The sequence below is a fragment of the Nycticebus coucang genome, chromosome 2 (genome assembly GCF_027406575.1).
Source record: "Nycticebus coucang isolate mNycCou1 chromosome 2, mNycCou1.pri, whole genome shotgun sequence".
Classification (NCBI taxonomy): domain Eukaryota; kingdom Metazoa; phylum Chordata; class Mammalia; order Primates; family Lorisidae; genus Nycticebus; species Nycticebus coucang.
The window spans coordinates 156,617,013-156,640,304 of NC_069781.1; the positions used below are offsets into that span (position 1 = coordinate 156,617,013).

Consider the following 23,292-nt stretch of genomic DNA (forward strand, 5'->3'; position numbering starts at 1 on the left):
TCCTCCACTCATCACATTGATCTCCTGACTCGGAATGGTCAGTATGTTGCTTCTTTTGAAAAACCAACTTTCTGGGCGGTGCCTGTGGCTCAGTCGGTAAGGCGCCGGCCCCATATACCAAGGGTGGCGGGTTCAAACCCGGCCCGGCCGAACTGCAACAAAAAAATAGCTGGGTGTTGTGGTGGGCGCCTGTAGTCCCAGCTACTCGGGAGGCTGAGGCAGGAGAATCGCTTAAGCCCAGGAATTGGAGGTTGCTGTGAGCTGTGTGAGGCCACGGCACTCTACCGAGGGCCATAAAGTGAGACTCTGTCTCTACAAACAAAAAGAAAAAGAAAAACCAACTTTCTCCAGGAAGCCAGGCGTGCTTTCTGGCTTGCAAACAACATGGCAACTCTGCCTGTGCAGCCTGCATTTAACTGACACCTGCTGGGTGCCAGGCCCTGACCTGAGCACTTGGGTCAATCACGCTAGGTCTGGTCCTCCAGATGTTCAGTCACAATGGAGGAGTAGGCAGGGTGCATGAAGAATCCCCAACCCAGCTTCATACTTCCCAAAATTTGGGCACTGGCTGTTCTTGGGAGAGGGTCTGGTGTGATGTAGGGCCCCCCATTAATAAGTCCTGGAAGATAGGACTGGACCATTCCCAGTGGAGGATGTGGTTCAGGGAGTCCATCTGTGCTGAAGATGGACTTAGAGTGCAGCAACTTTGAGAAGTGGGCCAAGATCAATAACTGGCTCTTCAATGGAGAAGGGAAGGTGGCAATGGAGGAAGTAAGTAGGAGATTCACTGGAGGGGAGGGGTCAGCAGGCTGGGCCCAAGGAAGCTGGCGGCGGCTTGGCTGGTACCCAGACATTGAGTGTGCCTCTGGAGCAGAGCAGTGCCGCCAGCACTCCCGCTGACAGTGCAGAAGCAGCTGGGGCTCTTCCATAAGAGGAGATGTGCTCTGAGAAACCTGGAGACAACTCCAGAGACAGAGGAAAGACTGAAGCAGGCGAGCGCCCCCCCAGGCAGGCTGGCGCACAAAGAAATGCTCTTGATGAGGATTTTATCACACTAGGGAGAGTACAAAATCAACACATCTGGCCTCAGTGTCCTCAGATGTTCCCCGCAGAGCAGGGAAAGGCTCATCTCACCGCCAAATTGGCTGATTTCCACCTGGCACTCTCCCACCCCTCTCCAGACCACCCCAGCTTTGTTTCTAAAGGAGAGGGAAATTACCTTGGCTTGTTTGCTTATTCTTTCCTTGTCTTGGCACCAAGAGTTCCAAGGCCTGCCTCACCTTTGATGGTGTGCCTGGTGCACCGCCTTGGGGGCAGCTAGGGAGGGGGTGCCCTGGGCCTAGCTCCAGCCCATAGAAACTTTCCTTGCTGAACAAGGGCCCTCAGCTACTACCTGAATCAGAAATGCTTCTTGTGCAAATCAGGAAACAAACCCAAAGTGGCAATAACTTGCTTGGAGTCACCCAGTAAATAAATAATTAGGGCAGAAACCCAGTAACATGGCTTCTAATATAAAACTTTTTGTACAGCCCCTTACACTACATGTGCATCTCAAAATAAAAATGCCCTGAAATGCCTTATCTGGGCTTATTTCAAAAGACTCCAAGAAAAAAGCTGAGTGGGGGAGAGGGGTCAAGTTATAGATGAGACAATATCGGCAAAATGTGGGTAATGTTAAAAGCTAGTTGATGGGGGGGGGGGGGGAGGGCTGGAATTAACTTGAACCTCAGATCCTGCCTAGCCTGGGTAGAAACCCAGGTGTCTTGTGACAGATGGATGTATAAACCCACCTTGAAGCCCCAAAGTACCTGTAGCAGCCAAAACCATTGATTGACAGCTTCAAGATTTGGTCACAGGGGATGTCATTTTCCTACAGACAGATTGACCCAAGAGAGGAATTTCCATAGAAAAAACAATCACCAGACGGTCTCCGCCACAGGCCTCTTAAGACAGCTGCTCCCGGGTTCCCGCTGTCCTGTCTTTACTAGGTATCCCCATAAACACAAACTTTTAAAAAAAAATCAGCTGATCAGGAATAGATATTGTGAAAGAAAGCAATGTGGTTATTAAGCAGGGACAATCCTGTTGTCCATTTCTCAAGAGCACTGCACATTACCCAAAAGTAAATTTCAAAGAAAAGCATTTAGAAACCCATTTCCCAGATGAACGATCTCCACCGATAAGTTAGTCCGTGGAAATGCATGAAATTGCCCCGACCTTTTCTCCAAACTCCGACTTATTTTCCCCCAGGAAGCTCTGCCCGGCACCAGGGAATGTCCCCGGCGGCGCTCTTTGTCTTCACCTGGCAGGTAGGTGCACACAAGCCATTTCTAAGGTCTGGTATTCGATTTCGGGAAGGTGAGAACGGCTGGGGCAACCTGAGGGCCTAACTCTGGAGGAAACCGCCCTCAGGTATGAAAGTGTCCCATTTCCGGGGCTGCAGAGAGAAAGTCTCCGCCCTTCGGAGTCCAGCCCCGCCGCCCGCACCTCCTGACCCCGCCGGCCAGTGCGCTGCGCCAGAGCTGCCCTTGGCCCAGGCGGACCTTCAACCCAAACCTCCCAGCGCTGGTCTCCAGCATCTACACCGACCCTATCTCAAGCCGCTTCCATAACAGAATGAAATCCAGCAAGTTAAATTCGCAGCTGGTGGAGCCGCATTGTCACATTTTCACGCGCACCAACGGCGGCCAAAGTGCTTGGACACCTAGCGTGTGCCAGGCCAGGAACCGGAAGCCTTACCTAACCCTTACCCCAACTCTTAGCCCCATGTTTAAGATAAGGATATGGAGGCTCAGAAAGACTAAGTAATTCGCCCATGTCTAAGCCACAGCTAAGGGGCGGATGTGGACCTGAACTAAAACTGAGCTCTGACCGCCCCACAGCACGCTGGAGACTCCCAACCACTCACTTTGCGACTGAGCAAAGTTTCTGAAGGACCAAAGACACCCAGAGGTTTGGAAGAGGCCTGGGCGGACAGATTTCCAGATTTTAGCCTAAAACGGGATGCTTAAGTCCCTCCCCTAAAACCTCTTTCCCTTCCACCCCTGCCTCAGTATCCCCGCACCCACCCACCAGGTAGGAGAAGGAGGAGTCTCCTTTCCTCCACCCCCCCGAGACCACGCCTTCCTTGCGTTCTCCCTCCGCGGGGAGTCGCGTTGGAGGTCACCCCCGCCCCCAGAAGCAGGGTTGCGGGTGACAGGGGGCAGGCTGGACAGGTTTCCTGCTGTCTGGTAAGAGTGAAAGAGCCACCCACCTGCCAGGGCTCCTCAGCTAGCACCTGCTCCTAAGAAGCCCCAGGCTGGGGTACAACCCCCGGGCCCCGCCTGGGTCCGCGCACGGGGAGCGCACTGGCCCTTTAAGAGCGGCGGCGGCCGCGGCGCGCGGGGAGGAGTGCTGGGAGCGCCCGGAGCCGAGCCGAACTCGCCGGGGACGTCGGGCGCCTGCTCCCTGGCTCGCTCCCTCGCTCGCTCCGGCCGGCTCCCTGCGCCTCCCCCGGGGCTGCGTGGGGCCCCGGGCCCGGCTGGGCGCGGCGGCGAGCCCAGTCCCCGGGCAGGAGGCGCGCGCTCCGGGCGGCGCCCGGCCCTGGGCATGGACAGAGGGAGCTGGGCGCGCAGGGGGCGCCGCGGGACCGGGCGGCCGGAGCGCTGAGCCAGACAAAGGCTCAGGAGTTGCTCTTGCTCTCGGGGGCCGGGCCCCGAGCGCAGGGCGAAGAGACTACTGGACCCCGCGGCGGACAGTTCCAGCTGGTCCCCTCTCCCGCCGGCGGGACCCGCGCTCCTGGACCTCCCCTGCTCGCTTCACCTCTGGCTTGGGAATTTGCCGAGGGGAATCTAAGCCGCTCCGGCGGGGACTCGGAGCCAGAGGTCCGCCGCGCGCCTGCCGGGCCAGGAGCCAGGGAGCGTCGCAAGTTTCCGAGGCGCGTGCGAGAACCCCGCGCCCGCGAGCGAGCGAGCGAGCCCGGCGTGCAGCGCTTCCAGCCGGGCTGTGGTGGAGAGCATGGGCAGCGACCTGAGCGCGCCCGGACGGCCGGGCTGGGCGGGTAGACTCCTTGGCGGCCGGGAGGCGGCAGCGCAGCAGCGACTGCTGCCGCTTCTGCTGGTGCTTCTGGGCTGTTTGGGCTGGGGCGTCGCGGCCGAAGATGCAGAAGTCCACGCCGAGGTAAGGACCCCCGCCCTGTCCCCTTGCTGCGGGATGGTGGGTTGGGGGAAGGGGAGCCACTCCCGCAGCCTGGGGTGTGGAGCTGGAGGAAACCGAGATGCGGCCCCTGTGCGGGTGGGGGGTGGGGGGAAGAGGGCGACCTAGCAGGCTGCTCCTTCCAGCTCTGCAGCGCACCTCTTTCCAAATCCTGGAGGGCCCAGGGCTCGGACCCGTTCTCTACGCCTACAGCCCTGCCCTGGGCACTGACCCGCCTCAGCCTGTGTCCTCGGAGCCACTATCGCCGCTTCCAGCTTTGCCTCCCCTCCTTTCTTCCCTTCCGGCAGTTTATTCCTCGAGAGCCCGGCTGGCGCGCCGTGGCGCTCTTTGCGAGTGAGGAGGGGGTTGCTCTGGGGGCGACCTCGGGCGAAGCAGGAGCGGGGCGGCGGTCCCAGCTAGCTATAGCCCCTGGTCCTGATGACACGGAACCGCTCACGCGGGCCGAGATGGGGGGAGGGGTGCGAACCGCTGAGGCAGCGGACGAGGGTTGCGGGGGCTCTTTGGCGACTTTCTTGCGCTCTTAAGTGGATGCCTCGCCACACCCTGGTGGGGCCCAAGGGAGAGACCCTGTCATCCCCAGGCTTTCTCCCACCAGTGTCCTTACACGGAGCCCGGAGTCGGAGAAGGGTGGACTCTGATAGGTTTCGCTGAGAGCCCGTCTGACATCCCTTCTAGGGTCCCTCTCTGAATTGGTCCCGCTGCTGACCAGGAGCGGCCTCCTGCCGCTGAGCGGAGTCCACCTCTTTAGGGTTGCTTAGCATCGTCCTCCCGCGGGAGGACAGTGAAGGTGCCAGGTTCAGGGCAAAGTGGGATCTGTTCTTTCTCCACTTCTAAGACCCTGCTCCCTGCCCCAGATAGGAGAGGAGAAGATTGGGCAGGGAGTGGGGAGAGAGAACCACCTTGGAGCCACCTCTGCGCGGGGCCGAGTCGAGCGGGCTAGTACCTTGGTGCCCTTGGGCCGCCCCGGACTGCAGGCCTGAGCGCCGTTTCTATTTGCAGCAGCCGGTGCTCCCTCCCAGGCCGTCGCGACTTTCTCACCTCCCGCGGCTGCCTGGGAGATTTTTCCGATGGAAGCCTGCCCTTCCGCGCCCTACTTTAATAAAAGCTTGGAGGAAGGGCAGGGAATTCCTCTCAGGCTCAAGTTACACTTGCTGTGCCTTCTTTCCCTAGCCTGGCCTAGCAGGAGGCCAGATGGGAGCCCAGCCCACCTCGGTCTGGCTGCCCCCTCCCCCCATTCATGCAACCGACAGGGGCTGTTGGGGGCTTCTGCTGGTGGGGATTGCCCCTCCCTTAGCTTTTGACCCAGGTACTGAGAAGAAAGTACTATTAGGGCTTACCTGCCAACCTGGAGTACAGTACCAAAGAATTTCAAGTCATGGACCCACCCTTGAGGAGTTGCAATCTACTTAGGAATGGCATTGCCACACGGGAGCAATTCTGGACCAAGCTGGGATTTGGTGGCCGTGCATTGTGAGTTGGTATCCTAGATGGCCAGGTGCCAAGATGCTGAAAACTGTGGTTTTAGGGGTTTCACTCACTCTTTCCTTTACTTCTGAAGTTCTACCAGCCCCCACCACCCACTGAGGGAGCACCCATAGCTTAGTGCCTCCAGCCACAGAGCATGACCCTAAGGCTGTGGGGCATTGGCTAGGGATTCTGTGACTGGCCTGTAGCCCCACTCCTGGGGGGAAAACTTGGGTTGAGCCTAGACTGTGTCTGGAAGAGACTCTGGGTTTAGGGAGCCACGAATGTTGGAAGCTGTGGTGGATAGAAGGCTAGAGATAGGTGGACTGACCCATCTCCTAGAGTTGGTTTTGGGATATAGGCTGCTCCTGGAGTCCCATCAGCCAGGGACTGTTGGACTTGGCCTGTACCCTGTATCCAGAACCTGCCTTCCTTGGAGACGGGCTCTCATCCTTGCCCCAGACCAAACCTCTGGTCAGGTCATGGCTGAGCTCTCTGAGCAGCTTGGCAGCTAAGCCAAGAATAGCCCCTCTCCCCTCTGTTCTCCTTCCGGGGTGAAAATCATAGGAGTTTCACCAGGCTGAGGAATCAGGGAGCCTGGCATGTGCTAGGGCCAGCCGATACCTGCAACCTGTCAGGCCACAGCCTTGGAGAAGCCACTACTGAGCTAATCCTGCCCTGTCCCTCTTCTCTCTGTGCTGCTCTGGTAGCTCCCAGCCTACAGGGCCGAGTGTCCAGGCCCACCTTCAGGTCTCTGGCCTGGTCTTTCTGGCCACAGCACTTGGCAAAACTCTATGTCTCTAGTTTCATCATAGAAGCTCTTATCTTTATGGACCTGGCCTGTAGATCCTCCCTAGGGACAATTCAGGCCCTCCACCCAGCCTGTGGTTGTGACTCAGGCTGCCAGAGTTCACAGGTATGGATGGTGCCACCGACACGCCACTTTCCCTAAGTAGACCCGGGAGTATCTTCCTTTACCCCACCTGGTGACTGAGCAGGAAGAGCCAAGGCAGGAAGGGGTCAGCTCAAATCCTTCTTTTGACCTTTAGGTCAGACTGGTAAGCCACAATTCTAGGCTTCCTGTGCTTCAGTCTCTTTCAGTACTTTTGTGCTGGCCCCTGGGGCCCCCACTGCTCCCCTCTTATTAATACCCTTTCTTGAATATAGAGCAAAAACAGCAGAGGCCCTCTGTGCCCACCCTCCAGGAAAAAGGGTTAATGTCCCTGGTATCCTAGAGAAGCTGAATCTGCTCTCCTCTGCCTTTCCTTCTCTGCTTTTTACTCTATTCTCTTGCTACTAACAAACCACTTCTCTCCATACTGTTTCAAGACCTAGAGAGAATTGGTCTGATTGGCACAGCCAGGAACCCAGGATTCAATTGGGCTCTGCCCTTCTTAGCCAGCCGTTTGCTATGTGTCTATATCCATCTGGGCAGCCCTGGGGACCCAGTCTGCCACCTCCTTGCAGGGAAGAGCCCACTGTGTGCTCCTTATCTGAGCAGTATATTGGCCCATTGTGAACCCTGGACACAAATACCTCCTTTGCCCCACCTGGAGGAGGGTGGAGACTTGTAAAAGACATTCCTGAACATGGAGAAGAAACGAACAACATGGAAAAACATCTTTACTTCCCCTCCCCCATCACCCCCAAGGAAGACTTTTTCCAAAAGCCCAGGACCTACTACCCATGTCTCTGATGCCAGCTCAGAATGGCAACACTGCAGGCATGGAAAAGCCCCTCCCTGCCGAGCACTGCCTTCTGACTGCCCTTCTGTGCTCCTTTTCTGCTTGATCCAAATGTTCCCTGCCATCATCACCTCTGCCCAGCTGGGAGTTTGACTTATACCTGAGGGCAGCTGTAATGGTCATTGTAGGCAACACTGTTCCCCAGGTCAGATCAAAGTTGGCATCCTCGTATTATCCCAAGACTTATGTGACTCCCACAGTTGGACACTCAGGTAGGAGCAGAACCCCCTGGCCAGCTCCGCTTTGGGTACGGAGATGTGTTCTCTGAGTCAACAAAAGTAGAGAGGGGTTGGGGACTCTGAATCCTTCTCCATTACAAAGAGGGTCCTGGGAGAACCTCACAGATGAATATGAGGGCCTGGGACCCTGAAGGTGGCTGAACACTCCCTCAGGCCGGACATGCACCCCTGAATAGGATTCCTGTTTCAGAGGGGCTGCTTTCCAGAAGGACCTTGTTTCTAGAGCTGCCTGGAGACCAGTGGCCATGGAGCTGGGCCCTCTGGAGGAGGTTTAGACTTTGTAGACTCAGGCAAGAACAGCAGAGACGTGTGAACTAGCTTGGATCAGACAGACAAAGAGGGATGCCTCTTCCCAGATCCTGTTGCCCTCGTGGGAATGGAAGGAATTGCCTGGGAAGACCCGACTCAGCCTCCAATAGCAGGATGGATGGATGAAAACCTGGGTACCAGCCATGACCCAGCTCTCAGAGATGCCCCACATCCTACTACCATCGGAGGGTAGATCATGGAGGCCAGAATCTAGGTCAGCGCTCTGGGGTGGGGCTGCCTCTTAGCCCTGACACTGCCTTGTCCTTCCACCAGGAGTGACTACCACCCTATAGGGATGAGGGCCCAGCTCCTTGTCCAACATTTATAAGCATGGCATCTGGTACATAGGACATGCTTGCAAAATAGTGGCAAAACACAATGACAGGAAAAAACAAAGGGCATTTGCTATTAGGCAAGCCATTGAACCTGTAGGAGCCACAGTATCCCTATAAAATGGGAATAGTAGTATCCACTTGATGGAATTACTGGGGAGATTTCACCACATTCATGTGCAAAACCCTGAACACTGCACAGTGTCCAGCACGTGGGGCCTAGAGGCTCAGGTGTTAGTTTTGAGCACCATCAATGTATCTGGTTCCATCCAAATACAAAGAAGACTTTTTCCAAAAGCCCAGGACCTACTACCTACTAGCAGTATTTTGTAAGCATTTTCACACTTAACTGCTCTTATTAACTCTTAAGTATAGGTGTTGTTACCCCATTGTACAGAAGAGGACAGTAAGACTGTGAATTGAGAGAATTTACCCCACATGCCACAGCCAGGGAGTGGCAAAGCTGGGATTTGAACCTAGATCATTCTGGCTTGGACCGCAAGTTCCCGACCCCACACTGGATTTAAAAGCTGAAGGCCAGAGCCCAGGGTGCCATCTAATAGAAATTCTGCCAGGCAGGAACCTGTGGGCCTAAGCCAAGTGGGAGGAAGGTTTCAGAGGTGGGGCCAGAACTGCCCTGAGCTGTGGGCCGAGAGCCCTCCCAGGCCCACCCAGCTTTTCCCCCACCCATCCAACCATCTGGGCTCTGCTCCTGCAGGGGATTGTCCAGGTGAGGCCCCAAGACTGGCCCCCAGCCAAGCCCCAAACTCCTGGCTGATAGAGGCCTCTTTTGGCCCGCCCACTGGCCAAAGGACTCCTTTGTTTTTTCCTCAAGGTTAAGGAGTGTGGGGGCAGGTTTGGAGGCTGCCGGGTAAAGAAGTGGCCTGACCTCAGGATGTCTGCCTCCTTCCTGGTTTTCTGGCTGGACTTCCCTCACCACCCAGAGTCCAGGCCCCAACTTATAACTGTCTTTAAGACCCGTACGTAGGAACCAGACTTAAGCCCCTCAAAAGCAAGCAACAATATGGACCATACTGCCTCTACAGGTAGTGAGCAGCCTGTCAAGGACTGGATGACCTGGCTTAGTCTCCCTTTTCTTTACTGGCCATGGGGCCGTCATGCTATTTATTCTCAACCCTGTGCAGCAGGTAGGGGGTGATAATCTTAGCTATGTTTTGCAGGAGAAGGAAACTGAGGCTCAGAAAAGTTGTCTTAGCCATCTTCAGTTCCTCAGAGGCCTGTTATATGGACAGATAGTCAGGACAAGAGGCAAAGATGCCCCTGTGACGCTGATTTGCACTTAGCCTGAGGAAAAGTTTTCTTATAGTCACTGCTACCCTGAAACGGGATGGCTACCTTGGGTGGCCATGGACACCCCATCTTTGCAGGGATGCAGGCTGGATGACTCCTGGCCCAGCTCTAGTCTTCAGAGGCTTTAGGGAGGTAGCTGGGCTTGATGGCATTGGGGTCTTCCAGATGGTGAGTGGGCTCTCGCTCAGATCCCCTGGACAGGCTGGGCCTGTGGCCAGGAGTTCACGCCCTGCCTCTTGGAAGGCTCCCCAGTTCATCCCACTCAGCACCAGCTCTGTACCTGACATAGCTGGGTGCGCATAGCCAGACAAAGCCTTGGCCTGCTTCCAAAAGCCCTCAGTACTGGGACTGTCGGGTAGGGGAGACAGGCACAGTGAGGACCTCACAAGACCAGGAAAGGTCTGGGGGCCAGAGCCATCATGGGTAGCCCTGACAAGATTCCTTTTGTGCCTGGCTGGGCAACCCTGCACAGGTCTGCTCAGAGACAACCTGGGTGACAGAGGCAAAGCAGAGCCCCAGAGAAATTGTCCTTATCACCCAGGGTCTGATAAGGACCCAGTGAGAGGGGGCTGCTGGTGGACTCCAGAGATCTGAGCCTGGGAGGGGCTGTGGTTGTGGTGGCAGCATCAGGCGTTCACCCTTCCCCCTCCCCTACGGCTGCTCACTGCACAGTATTGATCCAGTGACTCCTCAGATTTAACCCCCTCGCAAGTCCCTGGGGAGGGCTTCTATGGCCCAGTGCCCAGACCCTGCCAGAGACGTTGGGTGTGGGGAATATTAGGTGCCCTCCCCCAGTGCTGTGCTGGCACTGCTCCTGAGAAGGGCTGTAGAGCCCAGTGTCTCCAGCCTCAGGCCAAGAGAAGTCATGATTCTTCAGAAACAGCCTGGTCTATTAGCACTGTTTACAGGCCCTAGCTCTGGTCCAGAGCAGCTGTGTGGCCCTGTGTGAGCCACTTACCCACTCTGCACCTTGCTGTCTGTATAATGGGAATGGGCCTGTATTTTCCTTTCAGGAGTGGTTGTGAGCATGAAATGGAATGGTGTGAATAGATGGCCTGGCCCATGCCACATTCTCGGGTGCTGGGTTTATGGGGTCTGCAGCTCAAGAAAGAGATGGCTAAAAGCCACAGTGGCTGGGGTCTTCTGCAGCAGCCCCCCCCACACTGGGCTGCAGATAGAAGGGTCTTCATGGCCCCAGAGCCCTCTTTCTCCCTCCTTGGACACTGGCCTTCATGGAAGAGGAAACCCAGGCCTTGTTTTCAATCCTGCCCCTCTTCTGCCACTTAACTGATTTCCCTGAGCCTTAGGGAAGCTTTGCCCGCTTGGCTCACCCCATCTGTGAGACTCTAGGTGACAAGGAGAAGTACCTTAAGGGACAGTTTATAGTCACCAGTAGATGCAGCAGGGGCTTGAACACAGCCCCTCCCCCTGCTCTGGGACTGGGAAATTGTGACCTTGGGAATCATTCCCCACTTTTGCCCTGTGGCAGCACAGCACCCCAGCGAGCTGTTCCTCTGTACCTGGAGGCAGCACGTGTACCCTGCCCCTCATCCTGTGCTGTTTTGCCCCCAACATGTCCTCACCTCTTGAGTTCATCCCACTTACCACAGCAATAGGATGGCAGGAAACCTCCTTTTGGATGCTGGGGAAGGGAAAGAGTCCACAGCCAGTAGTGTTGCTTCTACCCAGACAGATTTATTGGCACTTGGCGTTCAGCCACCCTGAGCATGTGTTTTCCTGAGTCAGGAGGCCCAGTCGCTTCTCCTTGTCATTTAGAGGCTTGGCTGGTCTGTGACAAGGCCGTCTTTCTGTTTACTTGACCCTACCTGCTGCCCAAGGGGTGCCATGTCCTCAGCTTCACTCTCTACCCTGGCAGTGGCTATGAGGCACTTGTCACCAGGAGGCTGAGGGTTTGAGGCTTGACTGATAGTGAGATGGAAGCTCTTTGCTTCTCTGGGACTCAAAGGGTGTTTGTGTGCAGGAGGGTCCATAGAGCCTGTGGGACTGTCCCACAGCCCCTGAGCTGACCCGGAGTGGAAGGGGCCTTCTGCCCTGTTCCCCTGCAGTCTCTGGAGCTCTGCTCTTCTCTGCAGATAGGCCACCTCCCTCCCTTTCCTCCCCAGGGCCCCAGACTGAGCCTCTCCTGCCCTCCCCTCCTGTCACTCTGCAGATACTGCTAATCAGCCCCTCGGTGGCCTGTGATTGCGCTTCCCGAGATATTTTTACCTTATGCAAATAGGTGAGGTAGAGGTGCCCTCATCTGTCAGCAGCCAGCCCTCACCACTCCCCTTACCTCCAGCAATTCCTTTTGCTGTTAGAGCCAGCTGAGGTTCATGGCCTCGCCTCTGGATCTCTCCAAGCATCTCCATGAAAACTGTGTCTGTTAAGAGTGGTAGGTCTGCTGCTACCCAGCACAGGAGCCTCAGGGAAGGCTTCCTGCACTTGGGAAGAGTAGGCAGGGTGCCCACAACATCACCAGTATCTGGTGAAGCTGAGGGAAGGAGCCCTGGGTTGGTGATGGCACTGAGGGAGCTAGTGCCTGTGGAGTTGGGTGTGACGGGGGAGGCAGGCAGATACACGGGTGTGGCCCCAGCCAGCCAACATGGGGCTACAGCAGCCACTTTTTCCAGCTGCTGTTCTGCCTCATGGGCCCTTGGTGTGCAGCAACCCAGGATGAGCAAGGATGCTTGCATGTAACCAAGGCCCCGAGCAGCCCCTGCCTGTGCTTTCTTTGGTGATCACATGCTCTCAGGCCTTGAGGGCATGAGGTGGGCAAATGGAGCCCCCTTTCTTACCAAAATTCAGTTTGGCTCTGCCGTCTGGCTTGGACTGTGACTTTGGAGGTGTGAATTTCTTGCTGTCTGGGTATAATGGGTCTCTCAGGGAGATTGCAAGCGCCTGGAGATCAGAATACCTCACCCTAGTTCCTCCGGCCCCCAGCTGGCACAGAGAGGGTGCTCAGGGACATTTGTATGGGTGTGTGAGCAGATGGATGGATAAGACATGCTAAGTGAGCTCCAGACAGGGCTGGGCATACCCACTGTATACAAGATGCTTTGCCCTCAAACTTCACCTTCCCGTCTTGCAGATAAGGAAACTGGAGCCCAGAGAGTACAGAGCATTTGCAGCAGAGCAGGGACAGGGATTCAGGCCTCTATCCTACCCTTTTGGGCCTGGGTTGGCCAAGTGAATCTGTCTGCTCTCTTTCCAGAAGGTTTGGGGTTGGAGGGGAGCAGTGCCAATGGAATGGTTTTCCGACTTGGTGAGGCCTCAGGAGGTTTTGAACCCTTTAGGGTCACTGGCAGTCCACTTGGAGTAGAGGGGCCCACCCTGGAGGGGCCAGTGCAATAATCAGGACAGTTCCTGTGGAATGTCCCTGTGGACACTGCTTCTCTTCTACTAGGGGAAGACAAACAAACATCCGAGTGAAATATATAGTGTGTCAGAGGGTGATAAATGCAGGGAGGGGTTGCAGGGTTTAGCTAGTGGGGCCTTTCTTACATTACATCGGGGAACATCACAAATAAGGTAATTTTGAAGCAGAGATGGTAAGCCATGCCACCATCTAGCTAGGGAACACTCCAGCCAGCAGGAAGAGCGAGTGCAAAGGCCCCGAGGCAGGAGTGTGTTGGTAGGGGTGGAGTAGGAGTGAGGTCAGAGAGCTAAGGTGGGGTCAGGTAGTGAAGGCCTTGCAGCTCCTGTACAAATGAATTTTCTTGGTGCAGTGGGACATCTTTGAGAGGGTTTTAAGCAGAGAATTGAGCAGTCCTGACTTGGGCTTTTGTTCCGGCTCTTGTGTAAGAGAGTGGAGAAGCAGGGAGGTGGGTTCCAAGGCTCACACGCTTACCTTGGCAGGAGGTGATGACAGCTGAGACGGGGTGATGGTGGCAGAGGTGGATGGTATAGGCTGTGCTCATTTGTAGGTAGCAGTGCCAGCACCTGCTGACAGGTTGTGGCTTCTTTGCAGAACTGGCTGCGGCTCTATGGCTACCTGCCCCAGCCCAGCCGCCACATGTCCACCATGCGCTCTGCCCAGATCCTGGCCTCGGCCCTCGCAGAGATGCAGCGCTTCTACGGGATCCCTGTCACTGGTGTGCTTGATGAAGAGACCAAGGCGTGAGTGCACCAGCCCTTCCCAGACCCTGTAGGCACCTGCCCTCCTTCTGGCCTGTTCTCGGGCTTGACATGTAGAGTTTCCAGAAAAGAGTGGCCCAGATAAGAGCTGGCAAGAGGTTTGGTCATCTGTGCCAATTCTGATTGATTAGAGTGGCTGCCTAAAGCCCTCTATAGAGAAAGTTCCTGAGGCAGATCTGGGCTCAGCAGCAGGGAGCGTAGTGATTGATTAGCGATGTCTGCCATAGGCATGGGAATGAGAGGTAAAGTACAGAGGCCCTGGAAGGGACACCCTACCTACGCCTTGCTCCTGAGTTTAATCAGGGTAACATAACCTAAATCCGTGTCCTTCAGGAGGATGCACAGAGCGTAACATAGCAAGGATGGGAGGCCTCAAGAGCAACTCTCCTAGTCTTGGGTAGCACTGGTAAGAAGGGGCTCACCTTTATTGAGCCACTGCTGGGCACTCAGGCTTCTGGTGCAGGATCATTTTGCCTGTTTTACCAGAAGGGGCAGCTGGGAGGCTGGAGGCTGGAGAGGCCTGGAAGAGGCAGAGCCAAAGCAGGCAGGCATCTTGGAGGAGGCTCTACACTCACCTCTTACCCTGTGTTCCAGGTGGATGAAACGGCCCCGCTGTGGGGTGCCAGACCAGTTCGGGGTACGCGTGAAAGCCAATCTGCGGCGCCGGAAGCGTTACGCCCTCACTGGGAGGAAGTGGAGCAACCACCATCTGACCTTCAGGTAGGGGCCCAGCTGCCCAGGAAGGTAGGGGGCCTCAGGCTTCCTTTCCCAGCAGCCCACCCCAGAGTGCCCGGCCTAGACAGTGCGTCATGCTCCCATGCTGATGAGATGAGCCCCACACTCTCCACCCAGAGAAGGTCAGGACCCTTGAACCACTTCCGTTCTGTTCTTCCCCAGCTCCCACACACCAGCAGTCTAGGACTGGCCTCACAAAGCCTAGTGGGTCCCTGAACCAGTACAAATGCAGGGGAGGGGGGCACAGAATTCATCATGCAAGCAAGCAGCAAGTCGCCTGCAAAAACCCTGATTCAGAGGCCCTCATCCTTTCTACCAAGTCCTTGAACAGGGAAACCCCTGAACCAAGTGTGCCTTAAGCCATATGGTGGTCCTCTAGGGCTCCCCTTCCTGTTCCAATCCAGCAATGGCCCTACCTGGAACTCCAGCTCCCAAGGAAGAGCAGCCCTCAGGGTTCCTTATACCTCATGGTCCAGCCAGCCAATATTCTCCCTTCGCACTGAATGGAAATCCGTCCAGCACACAGAGCTTCATCCGTGCATGTGGATAACAGCAGGCTCATGACACTCTCATGCGTAGCCTTTATTCTGGGTTCTTCATGAGTTATTTAATGCTCACTGGAAACCTGTGAGGGAATTATTCTCCCCATTTTTAATTTAAAGTATGAAGAAACTGAAAATCAGAGAGACAAAGTCACTTGCCCAAAATCACATAGATGACATCAGAGCTTAGGCCTTGAACTCAGGTCTGCCTGACTCTAGAGTTTAACATTCAGAATTGCATGGCCTGTGTTTCCCGAACCTTAACCATTTATATCCCATTCACTAGGTCTTTCCCCGAGCCACATGGCACCTGTACTTTTATTTACTTAATGTTTTTCTTTTGTCATCTGTTGTTGTTAGAGGCAGGATCTTGTTCTGTTGCCCAAACTGGAGTGCGCTGATGAGATTCATAGCTCACTATAGCCCCCAACTCCAGGGCTCAAGTGATTCTCCCACCTCAGCCCATAAACTGCTGGGAATACAGACATGAGCCACCACGCCCAACCTATTTAATTTGTTTCTTACTTATAATGAGTTTATTTGCTACAATGTAGCTTTATTCAGTGATATCTTTTTTTTTTTTTTTTGTAGAGACAGAGTCTCACTTTATGGCGCTCAGTAGAGTGCCGTGGCCTCACAGCTCACAGCAACCTCCAACTCCTGGGCTTAAGCGATTCTCTTGCCTCAGCCTCCCGAGTAGCTGGGATTACAGGCGCCCGCCACAACGCCCGGCTATTTTTTGGTTGCAGTTTGGCCGGGGCAGGGTTTGAACCCGCCACCCTCGGTATATGGGGCCGGCGCCTTACCGACTGAGCCACAGGCGCCGCCCTATTCAGTGATATCTTAATAAACGCTTAGATTTGACAAATTCAGATTATTAATTCACGTCAAAGTAAACTGCTAGTTGACATGGGTGGGGATGTCCGTGTCACGTGCTCCTTGGGAACGTGCTGGCAGTGAACAGCAGCCACCTGGTCCTGCGTCCACTCACCGTGTCCCCGCCTGCCCGCAGCATTCAGAACTACACAGAGAAGCTGGGCTGGTACCACTCGATGGAGGCGGTGCGCAGGGCCTTCCGCGTGTGGGAGCAGGCCACGCCCCTGGTCTTCCAGGAGGTGCCCTATGAGGACATCCGGCTGCGGCGGCAGAAGGAAGCCGACATCATGGTACTCTTTGCCTCTGGCTTCCACGGGGACAGCTCGCCGTTTGACGGCACGGGAGGCTTTTTGGCTCACGCTTATTTCCCTGGCCCTGGCTTGGGCGGAGACACCCATTTTGACGCAGATGAGCCCTGGACCTTCTCCAGCACCGACCTGCATGGTGAGGACAGGTGGCCCCGGTGGGGGCGGGGCAGGCAAAGTGGAGCTGGGCACAGGTCCTTCTCAGAGGGTTCTGCAGCTATTGGTTTGGGAGGGGTGAGTTCCCCTGTGTAGTTCAACAAATCACTTGATGTCAGTGTGTTGTCTCACCATCTCCAAGGGAGGTGGGAAGGGACTATTGTACCCATTTCTCAGATGGGGAAGTTGGAGGTTGGAAGTCTGAGCAGCTCAGCCTCTTCCAGGTGTCAGTGTGTTGTCTAACCATCTCCAAGGGAGGTGGGAAGGGACTATTGTACCCATTTCTCAGATGGGGAAGTTGGAGGTGGGAAGTCTGAGCAGCTCAGCCTCTTCCAGGAGTGAAGCAAAGGCAGTCTCTCTGGCAGCCTTAGCTTGGAGGGTCTAGGATGGCTGGAGCTGAGATAGGCGAGAACTAACTGTGTTGCCTATCCCCAAGGGAATAGCCTCTTCCTGGTGGCAGTGCATGAACTGGGCCATGCACTGGGGCTGGAGCACTCCAGCAACCCCAGTGCCATCATGGCACCATTCTACCAGTGGATGGACACTGACAACTTCCAGCTTCCTGAGGACGACCTCCGGGGCATCCAGCAGCTTTATGGTGAGTGGGCTGCAGCCAGTGGGCTCTGCGTGGCTGCTTTTAGGCCCCAGGCCAGCGAGGCATAGGTTTTACTATTATCCCCATTTTGTTGATAAGGAAACTGTCCCCCAGTGAGGATTAGTGACTTGCCCATATCACCTGGTGAGTAAATAGTGGAATTGGAAATCAAATCCAGGGCTGACGGGCTCCAGGGCCCAGCTCTTACTGGGACTCCAGGCTGGAACCTTTGAGGGGACACGTGGCTCCAGGGCTCATCACAACTCCTTTTCCCCTTGGCCTCCGCACTGTTCTGCCCAGACCAGGAGTGCCTGGGGACCCTAGAAACCATTCCCTCCCACCATCATGCCTAGACTGAGCCTGTCATGTCTCTCCCCTAAACATTGCTGGTTTGTCATTTCCAAGTGGTTTGAGCAGCTGCCATTCCCATTCGGGCCCCAACTGAGAAAGCCTCTAGTGATAAGGACTCCTGGGACCTGTTCAGTGGGTCAGAGCCTATGGTCTGCCCACATGGAGACCTTCCTTAGGGCTGGCAGCACCTGCCTTGCTGGGCGCCTGACAGATGTCCCTCATTGCTTCCCCAGCAACTTGGTGTGGGCACAGAGGACAAGCCCTGACCACCTGGAGTCCCCCAAGCCCCAGTGTAGAGAGGATCCAGGCCCCCTGAGGATGATGGCAGGTTTTGGGGCAGGGTCTGCCTTGGACAGACAGGACCTTTCACTGGGGTGGACATGCACTGGGGCCCAGGCCTCTCTAGGCTGGGGGACCAGGAGGCGTAGGGTTCTGAGAAGAACCTGGCATCCTGGTTGGCATCAGGGATGCCCCCTTACTTCTTGCTCCTCACCTCTCTCTGCAGGCTCCCCAGATGGTCAACCGCAGCCCACCCGGCCTCTCCCCACTGTGACACCCCGGCGACCAGGCCGGCCAGACCACCGGCCCCCCCGGCCACCCCAGCCACCACCCCCAGGCGGGAAGCCAGAACGGCCCCCAAAGCCGGGTCCCCCAGCCCAGCCCCGAGCCACAGAACGGCCTGACCAGTATGGCCCCAATATCTGCGATGGGAACTTTGACACAGTGGCCATGCTTCGCGGGGAGATGTTCGTGTTCAAGGTCTGGCACAGGAATGGCCTCCCCCAGAGCCTTGCCTGTCTGGCTGCTTACGCCCCCCCCGCCCATCCTCACTGAGCAGGCCCTGGGGAGCCATCAGACCCCAGACCAGGAAGAAACCAGGCCCAGCAAGCTCAGTGCCGGCTCCCCAGCCCAGGGCTCCCTCCCAGGGGTGGCCCTGGCTTTCCAACTCACTCCCCCCACCCAGTATGTCAGTGATCTCCCTGTGGACGCTCCTGGACCTGGGAAGGGGTGGATTGAGGAAAGGGCCTCTCGCGACCAAGGCAGTGAGCAGACACTGCCCACTCATGCCCACACCCTCCCCAGGGCCGCTGGTTCTGGCGTGTCCGGCACAACCGCGTCCTGGACAACTATCCCATGCCCATTGGGCACTTCTGGCGTGGTCTGCCTGGGGACATCAGTGCTGCCTATGAGCGCCAGGATGGCCGTTTTGTCTTTTTCAAAGGTGAGCTGGGCAAAGAGTGGGTGGAGGGAGGAAGACGGAGCTGGGGCAGTCCTGTAGCCCTGGAGGCCAGAAGCTGCCCCGAGTGGGGTGATACCAGCTCACCCTCTGTAGCACAGAGGTTCAGCCTTGTCTCCATCTGTCCTCATCTCATAAGAGCAAGTCCCCCAGCACACTCTGGGGCAGAATATCTGGTCAGCCTACAAAGACAAAGGCCTCAAGGGCACCCCCCACTCTGCAATGGATTGGCTATGTCTCCCACTGGACTGAGCCAGGACAGGTCTGGGCCCACACTAGAAGCAGGAAGCCTGGGCCATGTGTTGTGAGGGCTGCTGGGAGACTGCAGGTTCATAGCCCCCAGACCCAGAGGCCAGGCAGGCCCCCCATGCATGGTGTGTGGGATATGTACAGGTGTGAGGAGGTGACTTGTGCTCGTGGGAACAAGCATGTCTTGGGAGCTGAGCGTGTAATATGCAGCTGAATTGCATTGTGTGTTATTGGGAGTGGGCAGATATCAATGCCTGCCATGTGCACAGGGTGTGAGTGTGATTTTGTGTACTTAGGGGAGGTAGTAGATACAAACAGATTTGTGGACCCAGAATAGCATGCTGTATCCCCTTCCTGCACACGCACTCTGCTCCAGGCCCATCCTCACACAGCCTCCCACCCCTCCTGCAGGTGACCACTACTGGCTGTTCCGAGAAGCGAACCTGGAGCCTGGCTACCCCCAGCCGCTGACCAGCTACGGCCTGGGCATCCCATACGACCGCATCGACACGGCCATCTGGTGGGAGCCCACGGGTCATACCTTTTTCTTCCAAGAGGACAGGTGAGCAGTACACACCCTCCCCTACAGAGACAAGGCCCCATCCAGACCCCCTCACCTTCAGGCCTACCCAGAAAGAGACCCCGGAGGGTCTCCTGGTGCTTTTGATTACAGGTACTGGCGCTTCAATGAGGAGACGCAGCGCGGAGACCCCGGCTACCCCAAGCCCATCAGTGTCTGGCAGGGAGTCCCTGCCTCCCCCAAAGGGGCTTTCCTGAGCAATGATGCAGGTACCAGGCTACTCCCTCCCTGTTTGCCCAGCACTTACCATACCCACTGCTGCACACACAGGGAGACAGGGCTTGCCTGCGGTCACCTGGCATCGCTTTGGCCTCAATCTCGCTCAGCTGGGAAGGGGAAGATTTGAAAATGGTCAGGAAGCAAGAAGGGGACATTTTAAGCCCTCTCAGCACATAATGTTCTCCTTTGGGGGCTTCTGCCAGCCAAGAGCCCGACTTGAAGCCTCTCTGGTCTGCTTGCCCCCTCAGCCTACACCTACTTCTACAAGGGCACCAAATACTGGAAATTTGACAACGAGCGTCTGCGGATGGAGCCCGGCTACCCCAAGTCTATCCTGCGGGACTTCATGGGCTGCCAGGAGCACGTGGAACCAGGCCACCGATGGCCTGACGTGGCCCGTCCACCCTTCAACCCCGATGGGGGTGCAGAGCCCGGGGTGGACAGTGATGGCGCCAATGGTGATGCGGAAGGCGGCGAAGGGGACTTTGGGGTGGGGGCAGATGGAAACAGGGACAGGGATGGGGGCAGCCGCGTAGTGGTGCAGATGGAGGAGGTGGTGCGGACAGTGAACGTGGTGATGGTTCTGGTGCCGCTGCTGCTGCTGCTCTGCGTCCTGGGCCTCACCTATGCACTGGTGCACATGCAGCGCAAGGGCGCGCCCCGCGTGCTGCTCTACTGCAAGCGCTCCCTGCAGGAGTGGGTCTGACGCCCACCCCGCCCTCCTGTCCTCACGGTGCTCGGGGGTCTATGGTTCTGTGGTGGCTCCAGGGGCTCCTTCCAGCCCTCAAACATCCCAGCAGTCCTGTCCTCCTTATTTATGTTTTTTTTAACACCTTACGTGAGCATTTGTTTTGCTTTCCTAACCAGGGCAGGGTGTTTAGAGTTTTCTAAATGCAGTTCTGCTCTGGATAAGGAATAAGGTCCCCCATCCACCCACCACAGCCACAGGAGCACAGGGGTAGAGACCTACCTTGGAGCATGGGCTGGCTTCTCCTCAGCCTGAGCCCTAGGATCATAACCATGACCCTGTTTGCCCAGTCACAGACTGGCCAGCCCAGCTGGGTCCCCACCGTCCTGCGTCTGGCCTTAGGAAGAGCTTTTCACCCAGGGGCAACCCCAGGCCAGAGGAGAGAGTAGAGGGAGGTGGGCTACTGGCCTCTGCCTTGAGTTGAGGCTTGGTTCCTTCCCAGCCCACCTTGATAGCTCCAGCAACCCTGAGAAGCCCACCCATCCTGGCCTGTGGCAGCCTCCAGTTCCCACATGCCGTTTGGGCCCCCTTTAGCTCTCTGGAGAAGGGGCCCTGGGTCTGCCTTACCAAGGACCAAAGGGAGTCTGCCAATGCCCTTCCCCCAAGGGTAGCACTGGCCTTGCCCTAGCAGAAACCAAGAGTGGAGTCTTCCCTCCTGCTCCCTGTCCCCCAGGGGACTGGGAGCAGAGACACTGGTGGGGCCGGGCCAGCAGCTCCCCTCAGCCCCTCATGCAGACTGTTCACCCCCCAAGGAGCCCATTGTGGCCAAGGAGGCTCTCCTCCTGCTGGGCTCAGCCCTGAGGGCGGGGATGCTTCCTTCCTCATTTTCCTTCCCCAAACAAGCAGGAAGCTGAGGCTGCTGTGGGAAATGGTACTGTACAGCCGGCTCTGTCTCCCCTGCTCTTCCACAACCCTGAGCAAGTGGGGTGCCTGAGAGGACAGGGGATTCTGCCGGCCTCTCTTCAAGTGGTGGCTTCTTGTGGGCTGGCACCAAGTTGGGTCCAGCATCTCTCCCCCATCTCTGTAGGACCAGAGAGCCAGCCGCAGGGTGGGGGTGGGGTTCAGTGTCCACCCACATACATTTTTTTCTGTAAATAATTTGCACTGATTAAAGTGTACAGGCAGCGAGTGTGGCCTCATTTGTAAGAGGCCTTGGGCTGGAGCTTACAGTTGGAAGGGCCTGCAGGTGGCAGGGGTGCACACAGGATTGGGGACTTGCCCTTAACGCCAGGGAGACCTTTGGTTCCCAGTACTGTGGGAGGTCCTTTCCAATGGCCTTTGGAAACAAGGCCCCAGAAGGGGCTGAGCTGCTCCCAATAGGCCAGAGGAGGGGGAGGCAGGAGACCTGGGCTCACCCTGCCGGGGTGGGGCAGGGAAGGCGTGTGGAATTTGTTTGCCATCCATTTGTGCTGAGAAAGGACAACCCAGCTTCCCACACACCCTCTACTTCGAGGAGGGCAGAAAGAACCAGGCCAGGCCCGCCAACCCTCCCACTGACTCAGGCTGGGTCCTGGGCAGCCTGAAAACCCACCCTGGACAGGTGCCCAGAGCTGGGCACAAAGAGATGGAAAACAGTGCCACTTTGGTTCCAAAAGTTCCCCTCACCGCATACTGCTCAGAGAGGGAGGGGATACCCAAGACCCGCCCTCCCTCCCTGAGAAGACTGCCAGGCCTGTGCAGGGTGCAGATGAGACCCCAGAAGAACAGGGACTGAGGCAGTGGCTGTCCCTTGGGTCTGGGTGTGGCTAATGAGGTGGGAGGTATAGCTTAGCCCACAAGTCCTTGCTGTCAGCCACGCCTATTTGGTACTAGCCTGGGCCCCCAGGAATGCAATGATCCACTGGAGCAGGCATCCCAGCCCCACCATGGAGCAGGCATCCCAGCCCCACCATGGAGCAGGCCAGGCCTCTGCAAGTCCACAGGCAGGGTCCCTCCAGGCTTGATCCCACCCCTTCCTCTCTTTGTGTTGAAACTGGCTGAGGAGAGTAGGAAGTACTGACCCTCGGAAGCCCCGAAGGCCTCTCAGGGTCATCTAGGAACCAGCCCGTGAGCTCCCCCCACCACAGAAGTCTTGGCGGGCAGCAAGTGGGTCTAGGGCAGACACCATCTTGTCAGCTTCCCTGCAGAGAAAGCTGCAGATCCCAACTCAGCACTGCCCCTGCCTGAGGCCTTAGGGTCACCCAGAAGCCCAAAAGGTCACCAGGCAGTGTGAGGGCCCTGGGATAAGAGAGGGGAGGAGGAAAGGGCTCTCATCAAGCTCTTCCTCAGAGCCAAGGCCAAAGGAGAGACTTGGCAGAAGCCTCATCATCTCAGGAAACTGAGGAGCCATTCACCCCCAGACTCTGCTAAAATCTCTGAAACCAGTGGCTGAAGGCACAGTTTATCCTCACTGGGGGCTGTGGGGTTCCTGTGGAGATCCATTTGGGTTGTAAGGAGCAGCAGGGCCCTGCCTCCCAGCCCCACCCAAGCCTAGGCCTGTCTGGGTCCTCACCCCTCCTCCCAGGAGCAAACAGGAGCCTGCATCTTTAAATAAAGGGTTTGGGGGTGGGGAGGGCGGTTCATTTGTTTGAGACAGAGTCGCACCTTTTTTTTTTTTTTTTTTTTGAGACAGTCTTTGTCGCCCTGGGTAGACTGCCGTGGCATCATAGCTCACAGCAACCTCTAACTCTTGGGCTCAAGTGATTCTCTTGCCTCAGCCTCCCAAGTAGCTGGGACTACAGGCACCTGTCACAACACCCAGCTATTTTTAGAAGTGGGGTCTCACTCTGGCTCAGGCTGGTCTCGAGCTCAAGCGATACACCTGCCCCAGCCTCTAAGAGGCTGGGATCACAGCCTTGTGTGAGCCACTGTGCCTGGCCTGTTTCTGTTTTTTAATATGACTGTAACCTAAACTCAGGGCCTGCATTCCCTCAGCATCTCTTTTTTTCCTTTATATCTTCCTAAGGAAATCAAGACATTAAAGATAAACAAA

The 23,292-nt window shown here is 56.4% G+C and overlaps 1 protein-coding gene across 3 annotated transcripts; it reads left to right on the forward strand.

The window, feature by feature from the left end:
• Window positions 1-3,082: 3,082 nt before the first annotated feature.
• On the forward strand, window positions 3,083-22,162 carry MMP15 (matrix metallopeptidase 15). 3 transcript variants are annotated; one of them, XM_053602768.1, is made up of 11 exons: window positions 4,291-5,664; window positions 7,999-8,165; window positions 13,562-13,710; window positions 14,323-14,448; window positions 16,018-16,325; window positions 16,779-16,940; window positions 17,794-18,047; window positions 18,372-18,510; window positions 19,186-19,336; window positions 19,448-19,563; window positions 19,822-22,162. In XM_053602768.1, the coding sequence occupies exons 3-11, from the start codon at window positions 13,607-13,609 to the stop codon at window positions 20,277-20,279; spliced, it is 1,818 nt and encodes a 605-aa protein (XP_053458743.1). In that variant the 5' UTR covers window positions 4,291-5,664; window positions 7,999-8,165; window positions 13,562-13,606; the 3' UTR covers window positions 20,280-22,162. The 3 variants fall into 3 exon arrangements, with proteins under 3 accessions (XP_053458733.1, XP_053458743.1, XP_053458751.1); XM_053602758.1 differs by lacking the exons at window positions 4,291-5,664; window positions 7,999-8,165 and adding an exon at window positions 3,083-4,158; XM_053602776.1 differs by lacking the exon at window positions 7,999-8,165.
• Window positions 22,163-23,292: the final 1,130 nt, after the last annotated feature.

Excerpts from the sequence above, each read along its gene's own strand:
- MMP15 (XM_053602758.1), top strand. The coding sequence starts at position 3,997 with ATGGGCAGCGACCTGAGCGCGCCCGGACGGCCGGGCTGGGCGGGTAGA. Across the intron at positions 13,711-14,322 it reads CTTGATGAAGAGACCAAGGC|GTGGATGAAACGGCCCCGCT; the intron begins GTGAGTGCACCA and ends CCTGTGTTCCAG. Across the intron at positions 16,941-17,793 it reads GGGCATCCAGCAGCTTTATG|GCTCCCCAGATGGTCAACCG; the intron begins GTGAGTGGGCTG and ends CTCTCTCTGCAG.